We start from the raw sequence: 23,073 nt of genomic DNA, 5'->3' as shown, positions 1-23,073 counted from the left end.
CTTTGAGGTCTTGACTTTGCAGGTGACATTTCTGTTTTATCCAACATATTCCAAGAAATAGCATTAAGTTGTTATCAGAGAAACATGGGCATTTGCTAATGCCAGAAAGACCAACGAAATGCAAAGAAAAAAAATACATATAGGGGATGAAATTATACTATTTGTAACTCCTAGTCATTCTGTTACCTTGGTAATGCAATCACAGGGGGTGGAAGTACCACTATTTGTTGGGAATGCAGGAGCAGCACAGTGTAGATTATCTTCAATCAAAAAGATTCCCACCGTTTAGTAATAAAAGGATATTTATTAAATATGAAGAAATACTCAACTTAAAAAAGATGCATCTTCTTGTGAAATGTGCAGCACAATTAGATAATTACAAATCAGAAGTCCTTTAAAATATTAAAGACCTGTCACTCTGCTTGTAAGTGATGCGTGCGTTGAGTCCAGATCTGGCCTATGATGCCTAAGTCTCTGAGACGATGGACAAACACTGCAGTTTGAAGACTCGGTGGTAACTGGAGACTGTTCACGACCCGGTGCACTGAAGAGAACAGTTGGCTTTAGCTCAGTGCTCCGATATTTAACGACGTGCCAACCAGGTGCTATTCGCACACGTGATGACCATAGCTTGGCTGCTGCAGCCCCTGGTGGACCTCATATAGTTCGTACTGCCAACCCATTCAGCTGCTTTGCAACAAGTGTTTCAAGTGCAGCTTATCAATTGTGGTGTGGTACTCACTTTAGTCGTGAGTACAGTCACCACAGTGTGGACTTCACAAATAGACCCAACAGACCTACAACCGCTATAGAAGTAGAGAACACTTATTAGAACAAAGTTAATTATCTTCCAGGTTCAGGGACAGTTTAAATTTTTCTATGCCCACAAAACATGGAGAGCAACCAAGCAGTTACAGGGGGAAAGCAGAAATTATGAACTTCTATAAACAGATATTTTGATACTCTCATCAGTATGAGGTGGCTGTACCTCATATCAATTAAAAGTCCACTCAGAGTACACTGACTTGCATCATAATGGAATATTGAAGAGAGCATGGACAGTACAGACTATGTTTAGGAGAATAGTGATTAAGAAGGAAGTAAACAGTGGTAGGACATCGATAGATTTTGCTGCTGTTTTTCTGTGGAGTAAAATGATGAATTTACAACTTTACATTTTTGAATTTTTTCAGTAAGCAGCTTATTTATTTAGTTTTATTTTATGTAGTGAAATTGCTAGTACTCTTTTTGCTAATTATTTTGCATTCAGATAATCATAATGACTATAATCTCCCTGTTGTTATGTTTTAAATTTAATACGGAATCCATCTTCTAGGTACTGCAATATGGCATCCTCGCTGCGGACCAGGGCCAACTGAAAATGGGGGTGCAGTCTTAAATGGTGCATTGGAAAATGGCCATTGCACTGACGGAGAATCGGGGAAAGAAGGAGGACGTGAATTTGATCACATGAGCAGCTCAGCTGTCAGTGAGATGCAGGCAAGAAATGGGCATTGTTTGGTTTAAAAGAGAATCCTACATGTTTTATTTGGAGTAGAACAGAAGTAGTTGATGTAGTAAATGCATGATTTATTTGTCAGATTCCTTCCTTTTCTGTGTTTTTGTTTGTTTGTGATGAAACAAATTGCCTAAGGCTTATGTTACATTCACTTGTGATAATTTTTTAAGAAAAATCATTCTAACAATTATAGACAAGCAGTAGTCATTCAATTTGTAGTAACTATCTAAACATTTCCTTTAAGCACGTGATATTTTTGATTTACTTAATTGTCTGTGATAATTATATAAATAACTTGCACTGTTTTTTATCTTACATAAAAGATTTTTAGTTTTCCATTGTTTTTGCATGTTTGTTTTGTTAGCATGATTTCATGTGTAGAATTTGTTGGCATGCCTGTCATTTAAAAGCATTTAGCTTTGCAAAAAAGAAATTTATTTCTTAACCTTTGGTGTGATTATTTGGTTTTGCAGTTTTCGCTGCGTTCCCGCACGCCTAGCCTTAATGGCTCATTATATAGCCCTTATAATAGCTTATCAAGGAAGGTTAGTATAGGTGTAAACTTTTATGTGTTACTTTACTAGTAAGTATTGAATTAAGTAGTCACTTTCTACAGTGTGTGTCTGAATGGAGATTAGAGTATGAAATCTGTAATGCTCATTCATAGAGAGAGAGAGAGAGAGAGAGAGAGAGAGAGAGAGAGAGAGAGAGAGAGCACTTGTGCCTTTTTTGTTTAAAATGTTCAATTGGTTAAAGTGTGTTTTAAATCACATTAGTTGTGTAACAAGTATTTTTGTAATATGAGCATTAGCTGTACACCATTACAATTCATATCTACCTGCACAAGGCTAAGAAATACTCGATACTGTGTGTCTCACTCTGTCTCATTTTTTGAATTCCTGTGTGTTTCATGTATGTGGATGCATGTTTGTGTCTCTCACACCTTCCTCCAGCATTCTTATTACTGTATCAAAGGCTTCATTTTCTTAAGATATGACATACTGTGTATTTAGGAGGCCGATATGTGGAGACGGGGTGGGGTGATATTTGATAGCAGTTGCTTGTTATGGAATGAACCTGTTGTGACAAACGTTATATGTACACATCAATTTATCTAATGTTTCCGTTAATTTTTGCTCATATAGTCAGAGAAGGGGAAAACTGGAGAGGGGGGGGGGGGCAGCTAATAAAATGATATACTGAATTGTTTCAATACTACATAAAGAGAATGACACAGACTTCAGCCTGTTTAACGTACTGACCTATTGTATATACCTAAAGTTTTAGTTCATGTTGAGGTGTTCTTTGTTCAGTTTCTTATGATGATCCTGTGATAGTACATTGTAATGGCAGTGTCTCACAACAGACTAGATTTTTCAGTCCAAACACACAATTAATTGTACAGTTTTCTGAAGTATTAATGTGTCTGGTGGGTTCCAGTACAAGAACTGAACTGTGATTTTTACATGTGAAATCCATTGTGTGTTGCAGGTGACCATTGTTTGTTCCTTGTGTTTTTGATCATCCCTGTAATTTGTTTGAACAGTTCTAGTTATTTGTTAGAAAACAATAAATGCCCGAAAAGATCAGCTGTAAGGAGCTAGGTAATGGGGAAAGTAGCACTTTATTTCCTGATGGATAATCTTAGTAATAAAAGTTTTAAAAGAATATGATAGTGATGTGTGGCTTAATGTGTACTGAGATATCTTTGAGTACACTGCATGATTCTATCACACACATTTCTTCCAGAGAAGTACCAACTGTAATTAATGTAGACTTCACCATCATAAGTGTCTTCTTGAATCTAGGTATCATCAGGAATATACCTTGAAATGAGGAATTCACCTTTATTATTGGGCTCAGCTGTAGGAAAATCTATGGTACTCACATTTAATTTTTCATCTGACCTCTCTGTTTTTAATTAAATCAACATTGACTTGTTAAATTCTATTTCTTCCTCTCTTCTTTTCAAGTTCTCTACTCTGATACTAATACTCATTTTCTAGTTAAGTTTTATTTAGTCTGTAACATTGTACTTGTGATCTGATATCACCATATGCCTCATAATTATAACCACTCTAAGTTGCTTCTAGTTGGTATAGTTATTGGAAAACTAATGTGTGTCAGTACTATAACTTGTGACAGATTTTGTGTGCATTTTGGCATTCCCCCCCCCCTTTTTGGGGGTGCGGGGGGGGGGGGGGTGTCAGGGAGAGGAAGGGGGGGAGAAGCTACCACTATATGCATGACTTAAGAATAAACTTCTAAACAAAAATATATATTAATTTCCTTATTGCTACTAAGTTTTCCTTATGTATACAATTTTTGTTTATTTCAGTATTCAGGGGGTTACCACAGGACAGGAAGCCCAGGTCTTATTCTGAGAGAATACAAAAGTAACCAGTATGATGACATAAGCAGGATTTATACCTACAGCTACCTGACGGAAGAACCCTCTCTGGGATACCTTAGACGACCCATTGATCCATATGACAAACCGCCAACTTCACCACATTTTCATCGTCCATCTTGTAAGTTGAAGTATCACTGTTTAATCTTTTTGAATATTACAGTGATTTGTTTCATGGGATGAAGTTTGTAGATGAACTTTTTAACAAAATGCCATTGCTGTCGAACTATTTGAGTGTTGTACTTCTTGTATGATGTAAAATGCCTGCTATTTTTAATTTTGTTGGTTATCGGCATTGTTACACGTTATCCTGGATATGTGATAGAACTAAGAGTGGATGGTCACAAATGTGCATCCCAGAAAATGTAACCTGCATACACTGTAGAACATCTGTACCAGTTTAAAGTATTACAAACCTTGTTGGGCACTGTGGACATCACTTCATGCAGGTCATTGCTATTACCATTTTTGTTGTAGCAGAGAGAATGCAAACATATCATTTGCATTGAAAAAAATTGCTATCAGTAAAAAGTTTATGGAATTCACTGCTTGCTTTTAATTGCCACTGTATTTTCATAAGTTGTGCAGTAAAGTCAAGCTAAGGTACTTTTGCTGATTTCAAAATATTGCTGTTGTGATCTTCAACACGAAGACCTCTATGCTAGTCTGTTCTGTGCAAGCCTTTTCATCTCTACAACCTGATCCTGTCAAACCAGTTGTATTGCAAGTTGATGCTTCCTCTTACAGAATCAGTGCAGTGCTCTCACACAGAAGTGGTGATTAAGTCAGGAATATATCTTTCACATCAAAAGTGTTGTCCAGAGCTCAGTGTAACTATTCACTAATTGAGAAAGAGGCTTTGGCTATTGTGTATGTTGTCACCAAATTTCACCACTATTTGTATGGCAGAAAGTTCTTCCCAGTAACAGATCACAAGTCTTTGCAGTCCTTGTTGCATCCAACAAAACCACTTCCTGTTCGAACTGCCCAAAAATTGTGAAGATGGGCTTTGTTGTTGTCTCAAATACCAGTACGAGATTGTATATTGTCCAACGGCTCAACATGATAACGCGGACGCACTTCCACTTATTCCAATTGGCCGTGATACAGACTTTGACACTTCTGTTGCATCTTGTTGTCCCATCAATGCTCAGGATTCTGAATTGCTTCAATCGTTTCTGGTGGGCTATAAGACAATTGCACAGGCCACGGAAGCTGACTCATATTTGAACATTTTGCTAACATATATTCGCACAACCTGGCCTCGTTCCTTGCATAGTACAAAGAACTCTGCAGTACGCCGGTACTTTGCACATCAGCATGGCCTCACTATGCTACAGGAAGGTGTGATTCTTGTTCAAAATTACAGTGGACAGTCACATGTGTTGATCCTAGAAGCTCTGCAAAAATAAGTGTTGCAGTTACTTCACCAGGGACACTGGGGGATTGTTCGTATGAAACAGAGCATTGACACTGTACTTGGCAGGGTATGGACACCCAAATTGGACAGATGACATCTCAGAGTCATGCATGTGCAGAAAATCAGTCTGCTCTGCTACAAAAATTCTGTGGATGTCCTAAGTTGCAATCACCATGGCAACTGGTGCACATAGACTTTCCGGGACCTTATGGAACTCTAGTTGGTTTATTGTAGTTGACTTGTCCAGCAAGTTTCCTTTTGCTGTGCCAAAGGATCAAAGTGAACCAGGCATCAATCACTGAGCATTGCATCTTTAAGTTTTTGAAAAGCTACTTGACACTCGTCTGTCCAACTGAAATTTTCCCACGTTTCCCACAAAGAAGCAAATGAACAAAAAGTTTGTGGGACTGATGTATCACTGATGAAACTGCATGCTTGCTACTAGTTTTGCTAACACCTGTCACAGACTTTGAATATACTGCATTAACGACATGGACCTTGTGACTAGATTTTTGTGAGTGGGCTGTATTCATATGTTTGTTCTGGTGCAAAGATATGGACTGTACATGTCCTTTCTTGCCACAAGCGTGACACTGAGCATGCCGGGAGGGGCAGTCTCGGCGTTTGTGCCAACTAAATCGTACTGATCTAGTAGTTGCACTACCTGCTGAAATGATGGATCGGACTGTTTCAGAACCTGTTCTCTGACTTTGACATAAGGTATATTGTACATGATCGTGTCATGCAACATAACATCTGAATATAAAGCACCACAAGTACATCTGAATTTGAACTTACTCGTCATACCCTTCAAATCTGTGACCCACTCGCAATAAGTTTGTTCTGATCATTTTTTACAATTAAAGAATTGATGCACAGCTGCTACCACATTCACTTGTTGGCCATAATAGTTAGTTAGCAAATCCACAACCTTTACACACGAAAGTTCACTTGGAGTGGCGTTAGGAAATAACTTCTGAGTTAATCAGAACACTGCAATTCCTACCATTGAGGGAAAGTAGTGGCTTTTCACAGTACCTGGTACATTGTGAACAATGACTTGGGCTACAAATTGTTGCAACCACTTGAGGCATTCCTCTTTGTTTTCTTGAAACTGGTGAAAAGACGGTATAGATGTAGGTGTTTCTGTAGGTGGTGCTTGTTCCGTCGGCTCGCAGCATTAGGCAGTAGCTGCTGCACCGTGTTGAGCAGTGTAGACAGTTGCTGAGTCTGGAACCGGAACATCTGCATTAGCTGTGTTGCATCTAACACTGACAGCCGTGCCACCTGAGCAGAGGATGCGATGGAATGGAATGAAATGAAATGTCTTGTCATGTGACTAGAGCCTCCTGTCGGGTAGACATGTTGCCTGGTGCAGTTGATGCCATTTCGGTGACTTGCGTGTTGATGGTAATGAGATGATAATGCTGATGATGAGGACAACACAATACACAGTCCCTGAGTAGAGAAATTCTCTCACCCAGCTGGGAATCGAAAATCGAACCCAGACCCCTCAGCATTACAGTCTGTCACACTGACCACTCAGTTATTGGAGGGGTGGGGTGGGGGGGGGGCAGTGTTAGACAGGATGGGCATTTTGGAAGAGAGAAATGCAAGAAACAGACAAGGAAAGCAAAAAAATTTCTGCAACGCCCACCTGAAAACACTGATTAGGAAAAGAGGCTGTTAAAGCAAGTAAATGCCCCTCCAAAGTAAAGACAAGAGAAAGTTAAAGTGCCAGCTTATAACTCATCGCCAATGTTGGATCCTGCCTGCTCATTTAATATAGGGTGTCTAGGAAGCTGTTTTCTCAGATAGCTAGACAACTTTCAAGCAACTCTTAGTAATTTAGTTTATTACTGTAACTGAATTGACAATACTTAACTTTTTCTTTTTCATGATGAAGTGTCGCAAGCAATTGGTGACATGCAAATTATCAGTGTCCTTCAGTGTATACAATATCCATGCAAGCAATTGATATAGATAACAAGTCTTAGCTAAACTGTTAGGATGATCGCTCGTCTTCTAGTGTCGCTCTCCTAGTACCCATCATCTAATGTGCTTGAGACTAGCTGGAGTGACGCTTATGTTCTCTTCGTATAGTTGCTGCTCCTGTCGTGGTGTCATCTTAGTTAGAATTCTATTGGCTGATGTTGTCTCACAGCCTTCTCTGCTGTATCATTCAGGCCGACGTGCCGGCGCTTGATGTTACTCGGAACACTTTGTTGTCCAAATAACAAAACTCAGCAGTTATTTTTAGTGTCATATTTCCTATTACAATTTCTTCAGCATCATCTGATTTAATTGAACTACATTCCATTACCCATGTTGTACTCTAGTCAATTTTCACCTTGTGAACTCTTTTTCAAGATACTGCCCCTTCTGTTCAACTGCTCTTCGATTATTAGATTAGATTCAGTTTTCATTCCATAGACCCAAAAAATGAGATGATTCTCGTGGATGTGGAAAGTATAAAACAAAACATTTGAATGTAATACTTACTACCCTCATCATTTGTCAGGAGATAGTTGAAATATGTTAACATAATGCAGTAAACTGGAACAGCTAATATTTACAGAATTAACACGCTGTCAGAATGAAATACTGTTATGCACTATCAATAAATCTATCATACACAAAAAAAACCTAGTCTTGACTGTTGTGACCAAGTATTGTCAAAACTGAAATCTAACCGATATTTTTACTTAAGCTGGCTTAACAGTCTCTGTTAAGATATTCATCTATGGAGTAGAAGGAGTTGCCTATCAAAAAGTCTTTCAAATTCTGTTCAAACCATGCTTTTTCTGAAACCAAGTTTTTTATGGTTGCTGGTAATTTATCGAAAATGTGTGTTCCTGAATATTGGGTCCCTAAATCTGACATCAATCTTGCAGCAAATACAGAGTTGTTTAGGCACTTAAGCAATTCTGTTGTATGCCTTCCCAGCTGAATTTATTATTGTGTTGTAATCCCAGAAATTTAACACTTTCAATCTCTTCGATCTGCATGTCTTCATATGTTACTCATACTGGAAGGAAATCTCGTGCAGGTTCTGAGCTGCATATAGTGGGTCTTCTCAAAGTTTAATGACAGTGAATTAGTTTTAAACCACTTATTAATGTAAGTGAAAATTTGATTAGCAGCTATTTCTAAATCTGTACTTGACTTGCTACTTATTGCAATGCTTGTATCATCTGCAGACGAAACAAATTTAGCATCCGGCAATGTAACAGATGAGAGGTCATTAATGTGTACAAGTAAAAGCAATGGACCCAAAGCAATGGTGAGGAACACCACATGTAATTAATTCCCAGTCAAATGAAGACTGACTGCTTACTGCACAGGTATTTCACGACGACAGCACTTAAGCGGAGAACAAATTTTGAAAGTGGAGGCAACCGTATTATGAATGCTTTTTATTTTCCATTTGAGTCAGAGGTATTGTAAACATCTACCCAGTTTGTGTCTTTGAGCAATTTACTGAATTTCTCAACTTTTGACTTATTTATTACCTTCCTGTACTCAGATTTAATAGATTTTTTTATCCTGACAAGTTTCAACATTTAACACAAGATGCTGCATCTCATGATCAGATAGCCCATTTACTATTGGTTTTGTGATATGACTTTTTTCTCTGGATTTGTCTAGTCCTTTGGTATTTCTGATAGAATTAAAATGTCATTGACAGCTCTGAAAGTTTCATTTTCATTTCCATAAACATCAGTCTTCTTTCCAAATGTCTCGTAGATTACCTGTCCTGGTTGCTAAGTGTATAGATTTAACATCATTTGGAATATGCTACTATCCTGTGTCGCTCCCTTCTCAACTACTGCTTCCTCTTCAAGTCCCTCAACAAATAACAGCTGCAGTCTGTTTTTTGTACAAGTTATAAATAACATTTTGCCCCCCCCCCTCCTCCCCAACCATATTTCGTCCCTGTCAGCTTCACAATTTGCAAGAGTCTTTTCCAGTCAATATTATCAAAATCTTTGGTCTAAATGTACAAATGCAAGGAACATTGCTATGTCCTAAGTCGTGGGGTCAGTGTTATTGTGTGAGTTCCTATATTTCTCTAGAATCCAAGGTTGGCTTCTACAAGTTTTTGCTTTGAGGTGACCTCATAAAATACTGCAACACAGCAGTGCTGGAAGCTGGACTTGCCGATGTTTTCAATCGGCCAGACCTTTCCTTATGCACATTTTGAACAGTACCATCGGCTTCCTGAATACAACAAATTATTGTACGTGGTGGTGGCTGACTTCTCTACACATTGTACCATTGCCGTTTTACCTTCATCATGTTGTCGTACTTCCAGTGCCACTTTAATATAGCCTTGCATTGCTCAAATGACAATCTTACTTCGTTTATTGCTGAGAAAACAGTGGACTATGTACCCTGCAGAATTGCAATGATATGTCATTTTGTTTCAAAGATATTAACTATTAGAGTGTATGTACATTTTTATGGACCCCTCTGTATTAATCTGTTTTGTTTACTTGACAGAAAATAAGTGAACTAATGTTACAATGCCTGTTGATTGACTCCATTTAGTTCTCAACATTAAAGGCTGTTTCAGCATGGGGGCTTAAATAAGCAGTGGCCTGTAGCACTGAAAGTGTGACCAATTCTATTCAAAGTGTTTTCAGTTACTCTGAAAACTTTGTTGCTGAGGGCACTTCTGGTTTTCAGTCATTATGTATTGCATTGTATTGTTAGCCACGCCAAATTGAAGACTTACTGTTCCATAATCCATACATTTTGTAAAAGTGGATCCACATCTCCTCCTAAATTGCTGGCTCTGTTTTAAACAAGCTTGATACATATATCACTGTCTGGAAAGAAGTGCTGTAGGGATAAGAACTACCTCTCTCTCAAAAGAGAGAAAAAGAACCATAGCACATGACACACAATTACTTGGGCTGTATTCTCTCAGTATTTGAGAATGAGAGCACTTCGTGGCTTATGACAAAAATTAAACACAGCTTCAAAAATTTACAGAAGTTATCCCGGCTCACCTCCCTTGAAACGATGAAAGAAAAAATGTTTTATACTTGCTAAATTTTCGTTATTCATGCAATAGAACTACCACATTAGGCATGACATTTTAATTTATTGCTTCTTTAGTACTAACTCTGTTTACAACACATTTTGGAAACAGTATTCACATATATCACTGAATGTACCTATGAATTACATTATTGTATGACACATATTTCAGTAGATATGAAGTCATAAATGTTGAGCTCTGTGGAAACAGAACAATGGGCCAAAATTTGCTAGAGATAGGGGTGAAATATGTGTGCAAATATTTGTGAAATATGTGAAATGTACCTATGTGAGCGAAGCCACAGGTGAAAAGCTCATCCTAAACCAATGATGGATTTCAACCAAACTTGGGCGCATGCCACTTACTATTTGGAAAGAAATACTTCGGTGGTTTAAGAACTGGCAACCTCCTAGTGGTGTGGTGGTGATAAAATGGTGATGTACAGAGAAACGGGGGAGTAGGAGATGACAGAGAAAGGGGGGGGGGGGGGGGGGGAGGAGAGAGACTAATGGAACTTGAGAATACTCACCATATAGCGGAGATGCTGAGTCGCAGATAGGCACAAATAAAGAATTTCACAAATAAAGCTTTTGCCCAGTAAGGCCTTTGTTAACAATAGGTCACACACACACACACACACACACACTTGCAGCTCACACACATGACTGTAGTGTCAGGCAGCTGAAACTACACTGCGAGCAGCAATACCGGCGCATGATGGGAGTCACGACAGGGTGGGGAAAAGGGGGAGGCTGAGGCAGGGAGGGGGAGGGGTGGCGGACAGTGAAGTGCTGCAGGTTAGCAGAGGGCAGGGGAGAGACGGGTAGGGGAGGGGGGTAATGGAAAAAGAGAGAAGTAAAAACAGTGGGTGTGATGGTGGAATGACGGTTGTGTAGTGCTGGAATGAGAACAAGGGAGGGGCCAGATAGGTGAGGACAGTGACTAACAACGGTTGAGGCCAGGACTGTTATGGGAACATAGGAGGTATTGGCTCCATTGGTTCCATGCGGCTTTTCGCGGATGATGCTGTCGTATACAGAGAAGTTGCAGCATTAGAAAATTGTAACGAAATGCAGGAAGATCTGCAGCGGATAGGCACTTGGTGCAGGGACTGGCAACTGACCCTTAACGTAGACAAATGTAATGTATTGCGAATACATAGAAAGAAGGATCCTTTATTGTATGATTATATGATAGCGGAACAAACAATGGTAGCAATTACTTCTGTAAAATATCTGGGAGTATGCATGCGGAACGATTTGAAGTGGAATGATTGTATAAAATTAATTGTTGGGAAGGCGGGTGCCAGGCTGAGATTCAGTGGGAGAGTCCTTAGAAAATGTAGTCCATCAACAAAGGAGGTGGCTTGCAAAACACTCGTTCGACGGAGTAGATAGAGAAGATCCAAAGAAGAGCGGCGCATTTCGTCACAGGGTTATTTGGTAACCGTGATAGCATTACGGAGATGTTTATCAAACTCAAGTGGCAGACTCTGCAAGAGAGGAGATCTGCATCGAGGTGTAGCTTGCTTGCCAGGTTTCGAGAGGGTGCGTTTCTGGATGAGGTATCGAATATATTGCTTCCCCCTACTTTTACCTCCCGAGGAGATCACGAATGTAAAATTAGGGAGATTAGAGCGCGCACGGAAGCTTTCAGTCGTTGTTCCCGCGAACCATACGCGACTGGAACAGGAAAGGGAGGTAATGACAGTGGCATGTAAAGTGCCCTCCGCCACACACCGTTGGGTGGCTTGCGGAGTATAAATGTAGATGCAGATGTAGATTGGAGGGAAAGTTCCCACCTGGGTAATTCAGAGAACCTGGTGTTGGTGGGAAGAATCCATTTGGCACAGGCTGTGAAGCAGTCATTGAAATGATAGATGTCATATTTGGCAGTGGGCTCAGCAACAGGGTGATCCTCTTGTTTCTTGGCCACAATTTGTTGGTGGCCATTCATGCGGACAGACAACTTGTTGGTTGTCACGCCACATAGAATACAACCCAGTGGTTGCAGCTTAGCTTGTAGGTTACATGACTGGTTTCACAATTAGCCCTGCCTTTGATGGGATAGGTGGTGTTTGTGACCGGACTGGAGTACATGGTGGTGGGGAGGATGTATGCGACAGGTTTTGCATCTAGGTCTATTACAGGGTTATGAGACATGTGGTAAGGGGGTTGGAAGCAGGGGCTGTGTAAAGATGGACGAGTATTGTGTAGGTTTGGTGGACGGCGGAATGCCATTGTGGGAGGGATGGGAAGTATAGTGGGAAGGGCATCTTTCATTTTAGGGCCTGACAAGAGGTAGTTGAAACCCTGGTAGAGAATGTAATTAAGTTGCTCCAGTTGTGGGTGGTACTGTGTTAAGAGGGGACTGCTGTTCTGTGGCCGGGATGGTGAGATTTGGGGAGGTGGTGTGGGAGACGGTAAGATGAGGTACAAAAACAAATCTCCCATGCCTTATCTTTCCAGGCTCACCTCTCTCACACACCATATAGTAAAATAAGAGAGACAACATTTTGACCAGAACTGTCAGACCAAGTAAACAGTTGTGAATCTCGGCCTGTACGTCAGGAGGTAACAGGGAATGTTGAAGAAGAGGTGCATCGACTGTTAGCTCCAATCTCCAACACTACTCAAATGCACTATGAAGAATGGACTTGGTCAACTTGGACTTTGTCACAACACTCAAACAATAACCCATATTCAATCAATTCAGGTACAACAAACTTCCCTATCAAGTATAGTGCCCCACATAATAACAGATATTTGGAGAACGGAGAACAACACACCAGCATGTTTTCAGTGTGGAGTCGCTGGATGCGTTGTATGCTACTGCAGAGAAAGATGACAAATGTTTGATGACTATACTATACAAGACATCAACTATCACAGCAGTCAACTGCAGACAATTATAATTAAGCTCTAGTTGCAAAGCCCATCAGTATACCGTGGGCAGGATTGTTCCCCAACAAACTGTAGCCATTACCATCACTGTTCAGTGATAACAGCCACTCACTTAGCTGTGAAATTCAGGAAAATGAAGTGAGATGACCATCCATGGAGGTAAAGCCGCCTGAGATGAAAATCCTTCGTGGATGACAATAACAAAGCTGTCAGGAAATGCCATTGAAGTCATAATCGGCAGCAAACCTGTCGGGGCACTATTCAACCCTGGGGCTTCTGTTTTTCTAATGTCAAATGCTTATCATCACCAGCTAAAGGAGACTGTGTTCTGTGATATAAATGAAATTGTGCTGTAAGTCGCAAATGAGAAACAAGTCCATCCAGTAGGAACATGATTGCAAGAATAACTATCAGTGACAGAACCCAGCCCTTCAGATTCGTGGAGAAACGACCAACCAAGCAGCCCATGATAAAACATCATATCGATACAGGGGATCATCCACCAATTAGCCAATGCTCGTATAGGGTGCAGCTGGCTGATTGATGGATAACCCAAGAGGAAGTGGGGAAGGTGCTACAAGATGATGACATTGAACCTTCAGAGTGTCTTTGCTCCGCTCCTGCAGCCCTTGTGAAGTCGTAGTATGGCACATGATGTTTCTATGTTGATTAATGATTACTGAGCAAAATCACAAAATGACATATACCCATAGCCGCACATTGATCACACCCTATACTCCTTGAAAGGAGCAAAATATTTCTCAACTGTGGACGTGCAGGCAGACGACTGCCAAATCATGATTGACTGGGAATAAACTGCTTTGATAACACCCGACAATCTCTTAAGAGTTCAAAATTGTACGGTTTGGACTCTGAATTCACCAGCGATCTTAAAATGCACGATGGACAACCTTCTTCGAACCCATAAAAGAACAAGGTATGTTTACCATCTGGATGACATTGTCATTTTTTCTGATACATTTGAAGTACACCTAAATCACCTGACAATAATGTTAAAATGTGTACAGTAGGCAAGCTGGCTCCTGAATAGGAAAAAAATATCATTTCGATGCCCAGGAAATAAAACTCATGGGTCACTATTGATTGATGATGCGAGTCCGTCCTGATCCAGAGAAAATTAGAATAGTCATAGATTTTCCAACTGTTTGGCACATTTCTGATGTGAGAAGTTTTCTCAGAATCATTCATACCACCAGTGATTCATAAAGGACGTTATACCAAGGCGTGTCCCTCACAAGAACTACTGCAGGGAGATGCCGAATTTTCCTGTAATGAGTTGCAAGAAAGGTCTTTCTTATCCTCCTCGAAGAGGTACGGACATCTTCTCTACTCTTAGCATTGTATGATGAGTTTCAGTATAGGTCAAGTTCTAGTGCAGATTCAGGAAAGTCCTGAAACGATGATAGCTTATGCTTCCACAGTAACCTCAAAGTCCCAGTGGAACTACTGCACAATTGGGAAAGAATTCCTTGCAATTGTTTGGGCCATCAACAGTTCTGATGATTTTTATAAGGTGCATGCAAAAAGAGATGATCTGTAAGCCATTATCTATGGGAGATGGTGTGGTCCCTTGTGCCATACCTTGGCCCTTGAAGTGGGAAAGCATTGCTCTTTGTTCACTTGAATCATTCTTTGATGAATTTCAATTCTCCACATTCCTTCCGTTGTCAGGAAGACTACATTTTTCTGTTTCAACACTACTGAGTGCAGTGGATGGTTGACATATGTACATGTTTACTCCATTGTTATGTTAGTGCATGCCCATGTACCTCTAGTGGTGAGTTTGTGGCCATAGCACTCTTGTAGGGACCCACTTTTTTTCCATGGGCAATGAATGGCATTGTGATCCTTTTGGCAGTTCTCATTTTGCAGCCTCCAGCTCATTTCTTTATGAATGACCCTTATATTTAGCAAACTGTTCACCGTTACAACAGCCAATGCTGGCTGACTAGCCTTGAAGGATCTGTAAGGGTGACTGGTGAGGTGAGCACTGATGCTTCAGGAGTATGTCGTCAGTGCTATACAAAAGTGGACGCCAGCAGCATTTCAAGTATTCCTTTGGCAGATCACAGCAGCGAGGATGAAATCTGTCCTCACTGCTTTAAATACATTGCTACTGAACAGAGGGAAGATCCAGTGTTGTTGAAAACCATAGAGCCATGAAGAGTGAGGAACTGACCAAAGGAGAATTCAAATTAATAAATGGAACATAGTGTAAGAGGAACTATGATCCAGTGGGGTAGAAATAGTTGCTTGTCATCCCAGCTTATGAATGGCCAACACTGCAAAATCTGGTCAGCTGTGATTTGTGAACATACTAGACAGAATCAGCCATAGGTATCATTGGCCAGATCTCTACTGACCCGTTAGACACTATGTGTGTCACTGTAAGCAATGGCAGTGATGAAAGGACATGCCACAGTTGCCTGCGGAGCATGTGGTACCAGTTCCACCTGCAAGAGCGCCTTTCTACACTATTGGAATAAACTTCTTGTTGAGGTTTCTAAAGTTGACAAATGTGAGTTGATGCGTAATAGTCTGTGCTGACTACCTTTCCAGCTCCACTGCTACCAATGCTGTGCTGACTATCAAAACTCCATGAATTACAAGTTCCTCTTAGAAAACATCAATTTGAAGCATAGAGCACCCCTTGTCATGATCTCTGATCATGGAAAAGTTTTCCAGTCGAGACTTGTATTAGAAGTAATTTCACAGTGCGACATCACCCAAAGGACAACAACCCCCTACCATCCACAGAAAAATGGCTTGACAGGAAATTTTATTATGGCGTTGGCAGATTTGTTTTCAATGTACTCTCAGGTCGAATAGAAAGATTAGTATATAATACTGTCCATTATGACTTTCATTTACAACACCGTTGTTTATGCTCCGCAGTTGCGAGGCCAAAACAACAGGGAATACACTTTTTCATTCCAGCCAGCATATTCTCAGAATGACTTTGTTGAACACCAAATCACCAGGACCGAAGAGTCAACACATTTGGTTCATATATAGATCCTGGACATCCAGGAAAAAGCTGGAGGGTACAGTAATGCTAAATGTTGGTCAGTGAGATGTATCTCCTAGCAAATATTCAATTCTGCTCTTCTTCTCACGGTGATGTAGAAGGTTGAGCCATACAAATTGCCAGTGAAGACAGTAGTCAAATTGAAGCTGCTTCTTGAAACTTTGTAAGTACACTGTCTCAGTCAAATGCTTTCTTGATGTCACATGAGAGAATCAGAGGGTGATTATTGCATACATACTACCTCTCGGGCAACATTTCACTGACCAACATGTAGTGTTATTGTACTCTCCAGCTTTCTCCTGGGTGTGCAGGTTTTACAACTCTACAGAAAGTTGCTAAAGTACTACTTTGTGCTGTATGGGGTATGGTTAGCGTAACTGGTTGGCTTGCTGCGAGTTGTGAATTCAAACCCAATCACCATCAGTTATCTGTTTTTTGTCATTCATCATTTCTGGAAGTTTTTTTTTATGTTAGTAGTGTTTGTATATTGTATAATATTCAGTCTTTGTACAAACAGCAGCAGTCTCCGTCCAGGACTTCAGTTCAGTTCTCTTCTTATCTGGTTATATATTGATGCCAGTAACAAGTGTGCTTTAGTGCTAACTGTTGTACTTGGTTCGCGGTCCTGCTTTTGGATTTGAACTTGATTGTGATTACTACGTGGCAGTGTGTTGGATCTGATGACAGTAAATAGACTGGACTTATTTGAGCATGACCTCATTTTGAAACTGGTATCAGTGACCATGAGTTAGTTGTAGCAACTATGATTGCTACAGTTTGGAAAGTAGGAGATGACGTACTGGCAGAAGTAAAGCTATGAGGGCAGATTGTGAACCGTGCTTTGGTAGCTCAGTTGGTGGAGCACTTGCTCACAAAGGCCAAGTTTCAGATTCTTGGTCCAGCACACAGTTTTAATCAACCAGGCAGTTTCATGATTACTAGAATAAAAGCGCACAAAGGACAGAGTGCTGTTTCTCAAGATAGGTTAAAACATCTAGCTGCAGACAAGAGCATGTAGAACTGTGATGTGAGTTTAAAAGAATTGTTGTCCATGCACTGGTTATACATGTATGTATTGGAACAGTTTGTGGTGGGAAGACATTATCAAAAGTCTCTCATAAAACTCAAAGAAATTGTAGTTACATGTAAAGATTGTCAGTGGCAGCAAAGTTAGTGTCCAGACACTTGTAGATGCCAACTAAAGTTATACCACAGTTTAATTCATGCACCTTTGCAAAAATGAGTGACATAAATGTTAGTGTTATTGTCACTGAGAAACATCTGAAGTCGCAAAAATGGAATAGAACTCCAGGACTCAATGGAATCCCTGCTAGATTCTGTGAAGAATTTGTGGCTGAATTAACCCTTCATTAATCACATAATATACTGTAGACCCTCTGAACATAAAAGTAGCAGTAGAAGTGGTCCACAAATCTGCTATCAAATATTCTCAGCATTCATTTGTTGTAGAAGTGTAGTGGATATTCCGAGCTCAAATGTAATGAAGTACCTCACACTGAATGTTATCCTTCATGCCAACCAGCATGTGACACCCAACTTGTTACTTTCTCATGTGACATCTTGAAAGACGTGGATCAAGGCAGTCAGGTAGGTGCAGTGATCCTTAGCATCCAAAAAAGCATTCACCTCAGAATAACATCTACACTTATTATTTAAAGTGTGATGATATTGTGTACTGAGCAAACTTTATGAGAGGATCAAGGATTTTTTGTTAGGATGAACTTGTGAAGTCTACATGTTATATTAAATGACTGGAGTAATCAACAGAAGCAGAAGTAACTTTATGCATGTCCAAGGGGAAGTTCATACACACACACACACACACACACACACAAACAAATATTCAGTCAGATCTTGGTAAGATTTGAAAATGGTACAAAGATTGGCAACTTGCTTTATATGTTCAGTAATATAAAATCATGTGCTTCATAAAACACAAAAAAGTTGTACCCTAAGAAAATCTGTGAGTTACAATTCGAACCAATTAACTGAAATATCAGGGTATAACAATGTGTGGGTGTATGAAATGGAATTATCACATAAGCTCACTTGTTCATAAGGGAGGAGACTTTGCTTCATTGACAGAATACTGTGAAAATGTAGTAAATCTACAAGGAAAGCAGCTTACAAAATCCTCTTGTGTGTCCATCTTACACGAGTATTGCTGAAGTGTGCATGACACATACCAAATATGACTAGCAGTAACCACTGACCGTACGTAAAGGAGTGTGGCACCAGTAGTCACCAGTTTGTTTGACTCACCATAGAGCACCTTGTAAATTCTGTAAAACCTGATTTAGCAGTGTGTAAACCCATGAACGTTTCAAGAACAAATGTTAAATGAAGAATTTAAAAGTGCAGCTCAGCTCTCTACATAACGCTCCCATAGGAACCATTAAAAAAAGATTAAGCTAATTACAGTGTGCACAGAGGCCTTTAAGTACTCCATATGCAATCAGAAAGGGAAGAAACCCCAGTATGTGGTACACTGCTAAGTACCCTCTGCCATATACTTCACTGTGCTTTGTATAGCATATATGTAGATGAAGATGATTGTTCCTTATAATGTATCATCCAGTCATAAATTTTACTTCATACCATATACTTTCAATAAAATGTCTAGATATTATTCTGAGGCAAACGCATTTTTGGCTATCAAGAAATACTTCATTTACCTGACAGCCTTGATCAGTCTATTTCTTGATGTCATATGAAAAATCAGAAGGCTGGTTATTGCATACAATCTACCTTTACATTTCAGACACCATAACAATTATTGGTAAAAATTGTCACAAACAGTCTGAATAATCACCACTCCCCCCCCCCCCCCCCCCCCCCCCCTACACACAAACACTTTTTGTCAGTGTGTGTTCACTTGAGTTAGACAGTGTTTTAAACAGCATGTTTCTTGTGGCTGTATTTTATTGTGCACATCCTTCATTTAGAAAGAGAATTTATATTTTAATGCTGGGGAAAGCTATGTCGTAATTGGATATTTGTGATTTACGAGGATAGTGACGAGTAACTTTATGCTGAAGGTGTCTAGCAGCATTGAGATGATGAAGTGAAATGAAGCTATGTTTTTTAAGGCAGAGGAACATTTTACTACATTCCAGAAAAATATAATTAATTGGCAGCACATTTGTATTAGAGTGTAAGTGTATCAAGTGATCAGAATAAGGATCATTAAGGTTATTTGTTACCCTAAACTTGAATTTTTGTAGATGTGTACCCCTTGTCTTTTTCGTCAATAATTTACTGTAAACTTCACAGTTATAAGAATATGTTAGTGGAAAGAAGTTTTTTGTAACATTAAAATATGAAATGCAGGCAGTAAAATAACATGTCATGCATTGTTTGTTTCCTCGCAGTTTGTGCAAAAATTTACACAGCATATAATAAAAATGAGTACTTAGTTTTTTTTTTGGGGGGGGGGGGGAGGTGTAGAGAGAGAGAGAGAGAGAGAGAGAGAGAGAGAGAGAAATATGATTATGCTGGTGCTTAAATTAAGATTTTTCAGTTGTGCGTACCATAAATTAATGTGTCAATTGTTATTTCAACAATTTCAGCTGCTCACTCCAGAAGTAGTGGGAAGTTCACATTGTCAAAAGCTAGCTCTAAATCTGGTATGAAGGTGCTTGTAGATTCTATTCGGTCAGAAACTCCTAGGCCAAAATCTCCCCACATGAACAATGAGGAACCAATTGAACTGGCACATTATCCAGCAGCAAAGCCACCACCACCAGGTGAAAAGCCCAAAATAGAACGAGATGACTTCCCAGCACCACCATATCCTTACACAGATCCAGGTAAGTAATAAAGTACATATTACTCACAAAATTATTAAAACTCTGAAAATGGTCTGCTCATAGGGGGAATGAGTTACAGAAGCTAAAAATGTTCTTGTTGCTTTCTGTGTGCCCTGTAGCAATTGTGTTATGTTGGAGATTCAGCACATTAGCTCTAATGTACCAAAGTGTGGACATGAACAGAAGGGCTGGACGTGAACCAAAGGGTTAGTTACCTAGTAAAGTGAACATTATCGTACATTACAGACTGCAGTAAAGCAGCATTATGCATTATATCTCTTGAGTGAGAGGTGTTTCTCTTGGTATCGAAGCATTTCATTACCTCCATGGTCTGTTTCATTGTAAATTATATCCTTTTGTTGCCAATCCTACAAAAACTATTTCCTTCAAAGAATATTTTCTAATATTTTCTACTCACTTTTAAGACGACAATTTCTGTCTTGCTTTGTTTAGTTTTCTGATGAGTAGAGTGCAGTGCAGATAACAGGGACAGACGTACAGTCTTGGTCATTGTTAACAGAATTTGTTTGTGACTGCTTTTATGAAGTGTGCTACTTGCATCACAAGTACATAGTTTTCAAAGAAAGTTGGTAGTGATGTTGTTTCAATATAGTCTTCATGTATTTTTACAGCATAATTAAATGAGGAGAATATTTAGTCACTTTGAAAGAACCTTGCATATATTTTATCCTCCCCTAGTTGGTTACTTACATCAAATGGAAAATTCACTTGTGAATGCTATAATGTAATGAGACAGGATGGCTGACCAGTTAATGCCTTCGGGAGATGAAATTAATAGTGACATCAGAGTACATGACAGTATTGTTGCTTTCGAAACTGTTAGTTACTTCTATGGGGGGGAAAGGGAGATATGTTGGGGAAGTTTAGAAAGGAGGGGCGGGTCACTTCAGCACAGTCAAACAGAGTGCAGGCTGCCTGCCAAGGCTGCCGTTCTCAAACAGAGCACAGGCAAGATGCAGTGATGCTGTTTTTGAATGGCTGTCATTGCTAGTGGCAGCTGCTGTGCAGTAAACACATGAGTCACTGTTAGGATAACGAACTGCACAATGTTTTACAATCATTGATTTTACCTCAACCAATGTAGGAAATGTGGAAGAAAATTGAGACAGGCTTCATGGAAAGGTGGCAATTTCCTAACTGCATTGGCAGCATAGATGGGAAGCATGTTGAAAAGGAATATTTTAAAACCAGCAACTGAAATTATTTTTGGCCAAAAAACCTTTGTTAGTTGTCCTGCCTGCAGTTGATAAGATTACTGTTTCATAGTTGTTGATGTAGGAGATATGACACACACTTTGAGAGTGCAATTTTTGGAAACTGTTTTTTCTACGAATTCATACAAGGTAAATTTAATCTACCTCCGAAACTATCACTGTGAACAAACATACCCTTCCCTCATGTCCTGATTGGTGATGAAGGATTTTAATTTCAATTTTATCTGCTGCCCCCTTAACCCCAATTGGCAGCCTGGGAAGGCAATTATCGGTAAACAAATACTGTATGCAAAGCTGATCATGTTGTGGGAAATGCTTTTGGTATACTTGCTACAAAATGACAAGTCTTTTTAAGGTCTATAGACATACTAGTTGATATTGCAGAAGCTATTATGAAAGTGGCATGTTGTCTGCATATTTTTCTTCAAAATGTTATAAACTACATACTTCCTGACAACAGGAGGACTAACGTTTTTTTCAAAAATGTATAGTGTGTTTCTGCTTATGGTGTGAGAGACCAAAAAGTTGTGAAGTAACAGTATATTCACACTTGTTTTAAATAATGTGTTTGTAGCTTAAATTATACCACAATGGTATCACCAGTTTGTGTAAGCATATTATAATTTCAACTGAACTGTATTTTATATTATAACATTCATGTGGTGCTATACTGGTACATCTTGCAACTACTTAGACTTTAGACTTCCATCTATTTCCTTCTGCATTGCAATCTTTTCTCTTGATCATATTTTCTTAATCAACGTGTCATAGTTCATAGAACAATATGAGGTATTTTCAAAAAATTCCAAAACATTCATAATTGTAATGTGTAACTGCTGTAAGTTTCATTTTTTAATGTCTGTTAGTTATTGTTCAGTGCTATATTGAGTAGAACAGTGTGTTGCACAGTTTGTGAATTTCGAGATGGCAGAGTTAGAGGAGCAGCAAGTCTGCATTGAATTTTGTGTTAAACTCAAGAAAACCTTTACAAAGACACACCAAGTGATGCAGGAAGCCTGCGGTGATGAGTGCTTAAGCTGTACTCAATGTTACAAATGATTCACATGGTTAAAAAATGGCAGGACAGAGGTAGATGATGACCCACATTCAGGATGCCATTTGACGTCTACTGATGACACTCGTGTCAGGAACATTGTCCTGAATTCATGCATTAAGGACAAACTGTTAATTGATGGTACTATCAGGACATGTTGCTCCACTTGCAAGAAAATGTGAAAAGGGAAGGCCTGAAATGTGGCAAGACAATTCATGGTTCTTGCATCACGATAACGCACCCGCACATTCATCCCTGGTGGTGCGTGACTATTGCACAAAAAACAAAATCACTGTGAAGGAAATGGAAATGGCATTTGGAGTGGTGTATAGATTGTGGAGGAGAATATTTTGAAGGAGACCATACAAAATGAGTAAAAGGTAAGCATAGAAAAATTTTGTGGACAAAGTTACAGAATTCTTTGAACAGACCTCGTACATTTACAAGCACCAAGTCAATCAGTCTTTCATTTCTTCTGCCATCTTGCCAGCGGTTGCCCACCACCATCTCTGTAGAAAATCGCAACCTACTAGCTGCCTGCCATAGGCAAGGGCAGTCTAACTCAGATGGCCCCTGCTGTCTGAATGGGATGATGCCACACCATGC

At 39.6% G+C, this 23,073-nt stretch overlaps 1 protein-coding gene across 10 annotated transcripts in view; it reads left to right on the top strand.

The window, feature by feature from the left end:
• The window catches only part of LOC126356289 (actin-binding LIM protein 1), a 326,791-nt gene that overhangs the window by 236,529 nt on the left and 67,189 nt on the right, over positions 1-23,073 (top strand). For 6 of the 10 annotated variants that reach the window (XM_050007178.1, XM_050007177.1, XM_050007174.1 and 3 more), the window contains 4 exons: positions 1,337-1,500; positions 1,993-2,064; positions 3,858-4,050; positions 19,939-20,178. In XM_050007178.1, coding sequence (XP_049863135.1) covers positions 1,337-1,500; positions 1,993-2,064; positions 3,858-4,050; positions 19,939-20,178 — 669 coding nt within the window. The remainder of the gene's footprint in view (positions 1-1,336; positions 1,501-1,992; positions 2,065-3,857; positions 4,051-19,938; positions 20,179-23,073) is intronic. The other 4 variants (XM_050007180.1, XM_050007179.1, XM_050007175.1 and 1 more) reach the window with 1 other exon arrangement.

Source organism: Schistocerca gregaria, chromosome 3 (genome assembly GCF_023897955.1).
Source record: "Schistocerca gregaria isolate iqSchGreg1 chromosome 3, iqSchGreg1.2, whole genome shotgun sequence".
In the NCBI taxonomy this organism is placed as follows: Eukaryota; Metazoa; Arthropoda; class Insecta; order Orthoptera; family Acrididae; genus Schistocerca; species Schistocerca gregaria.
The sequence above is the reverse complement of the archived record's forward strand: the minus strand, read 5'-3'. Positions and strand labels throughout refer to the sequence as shown.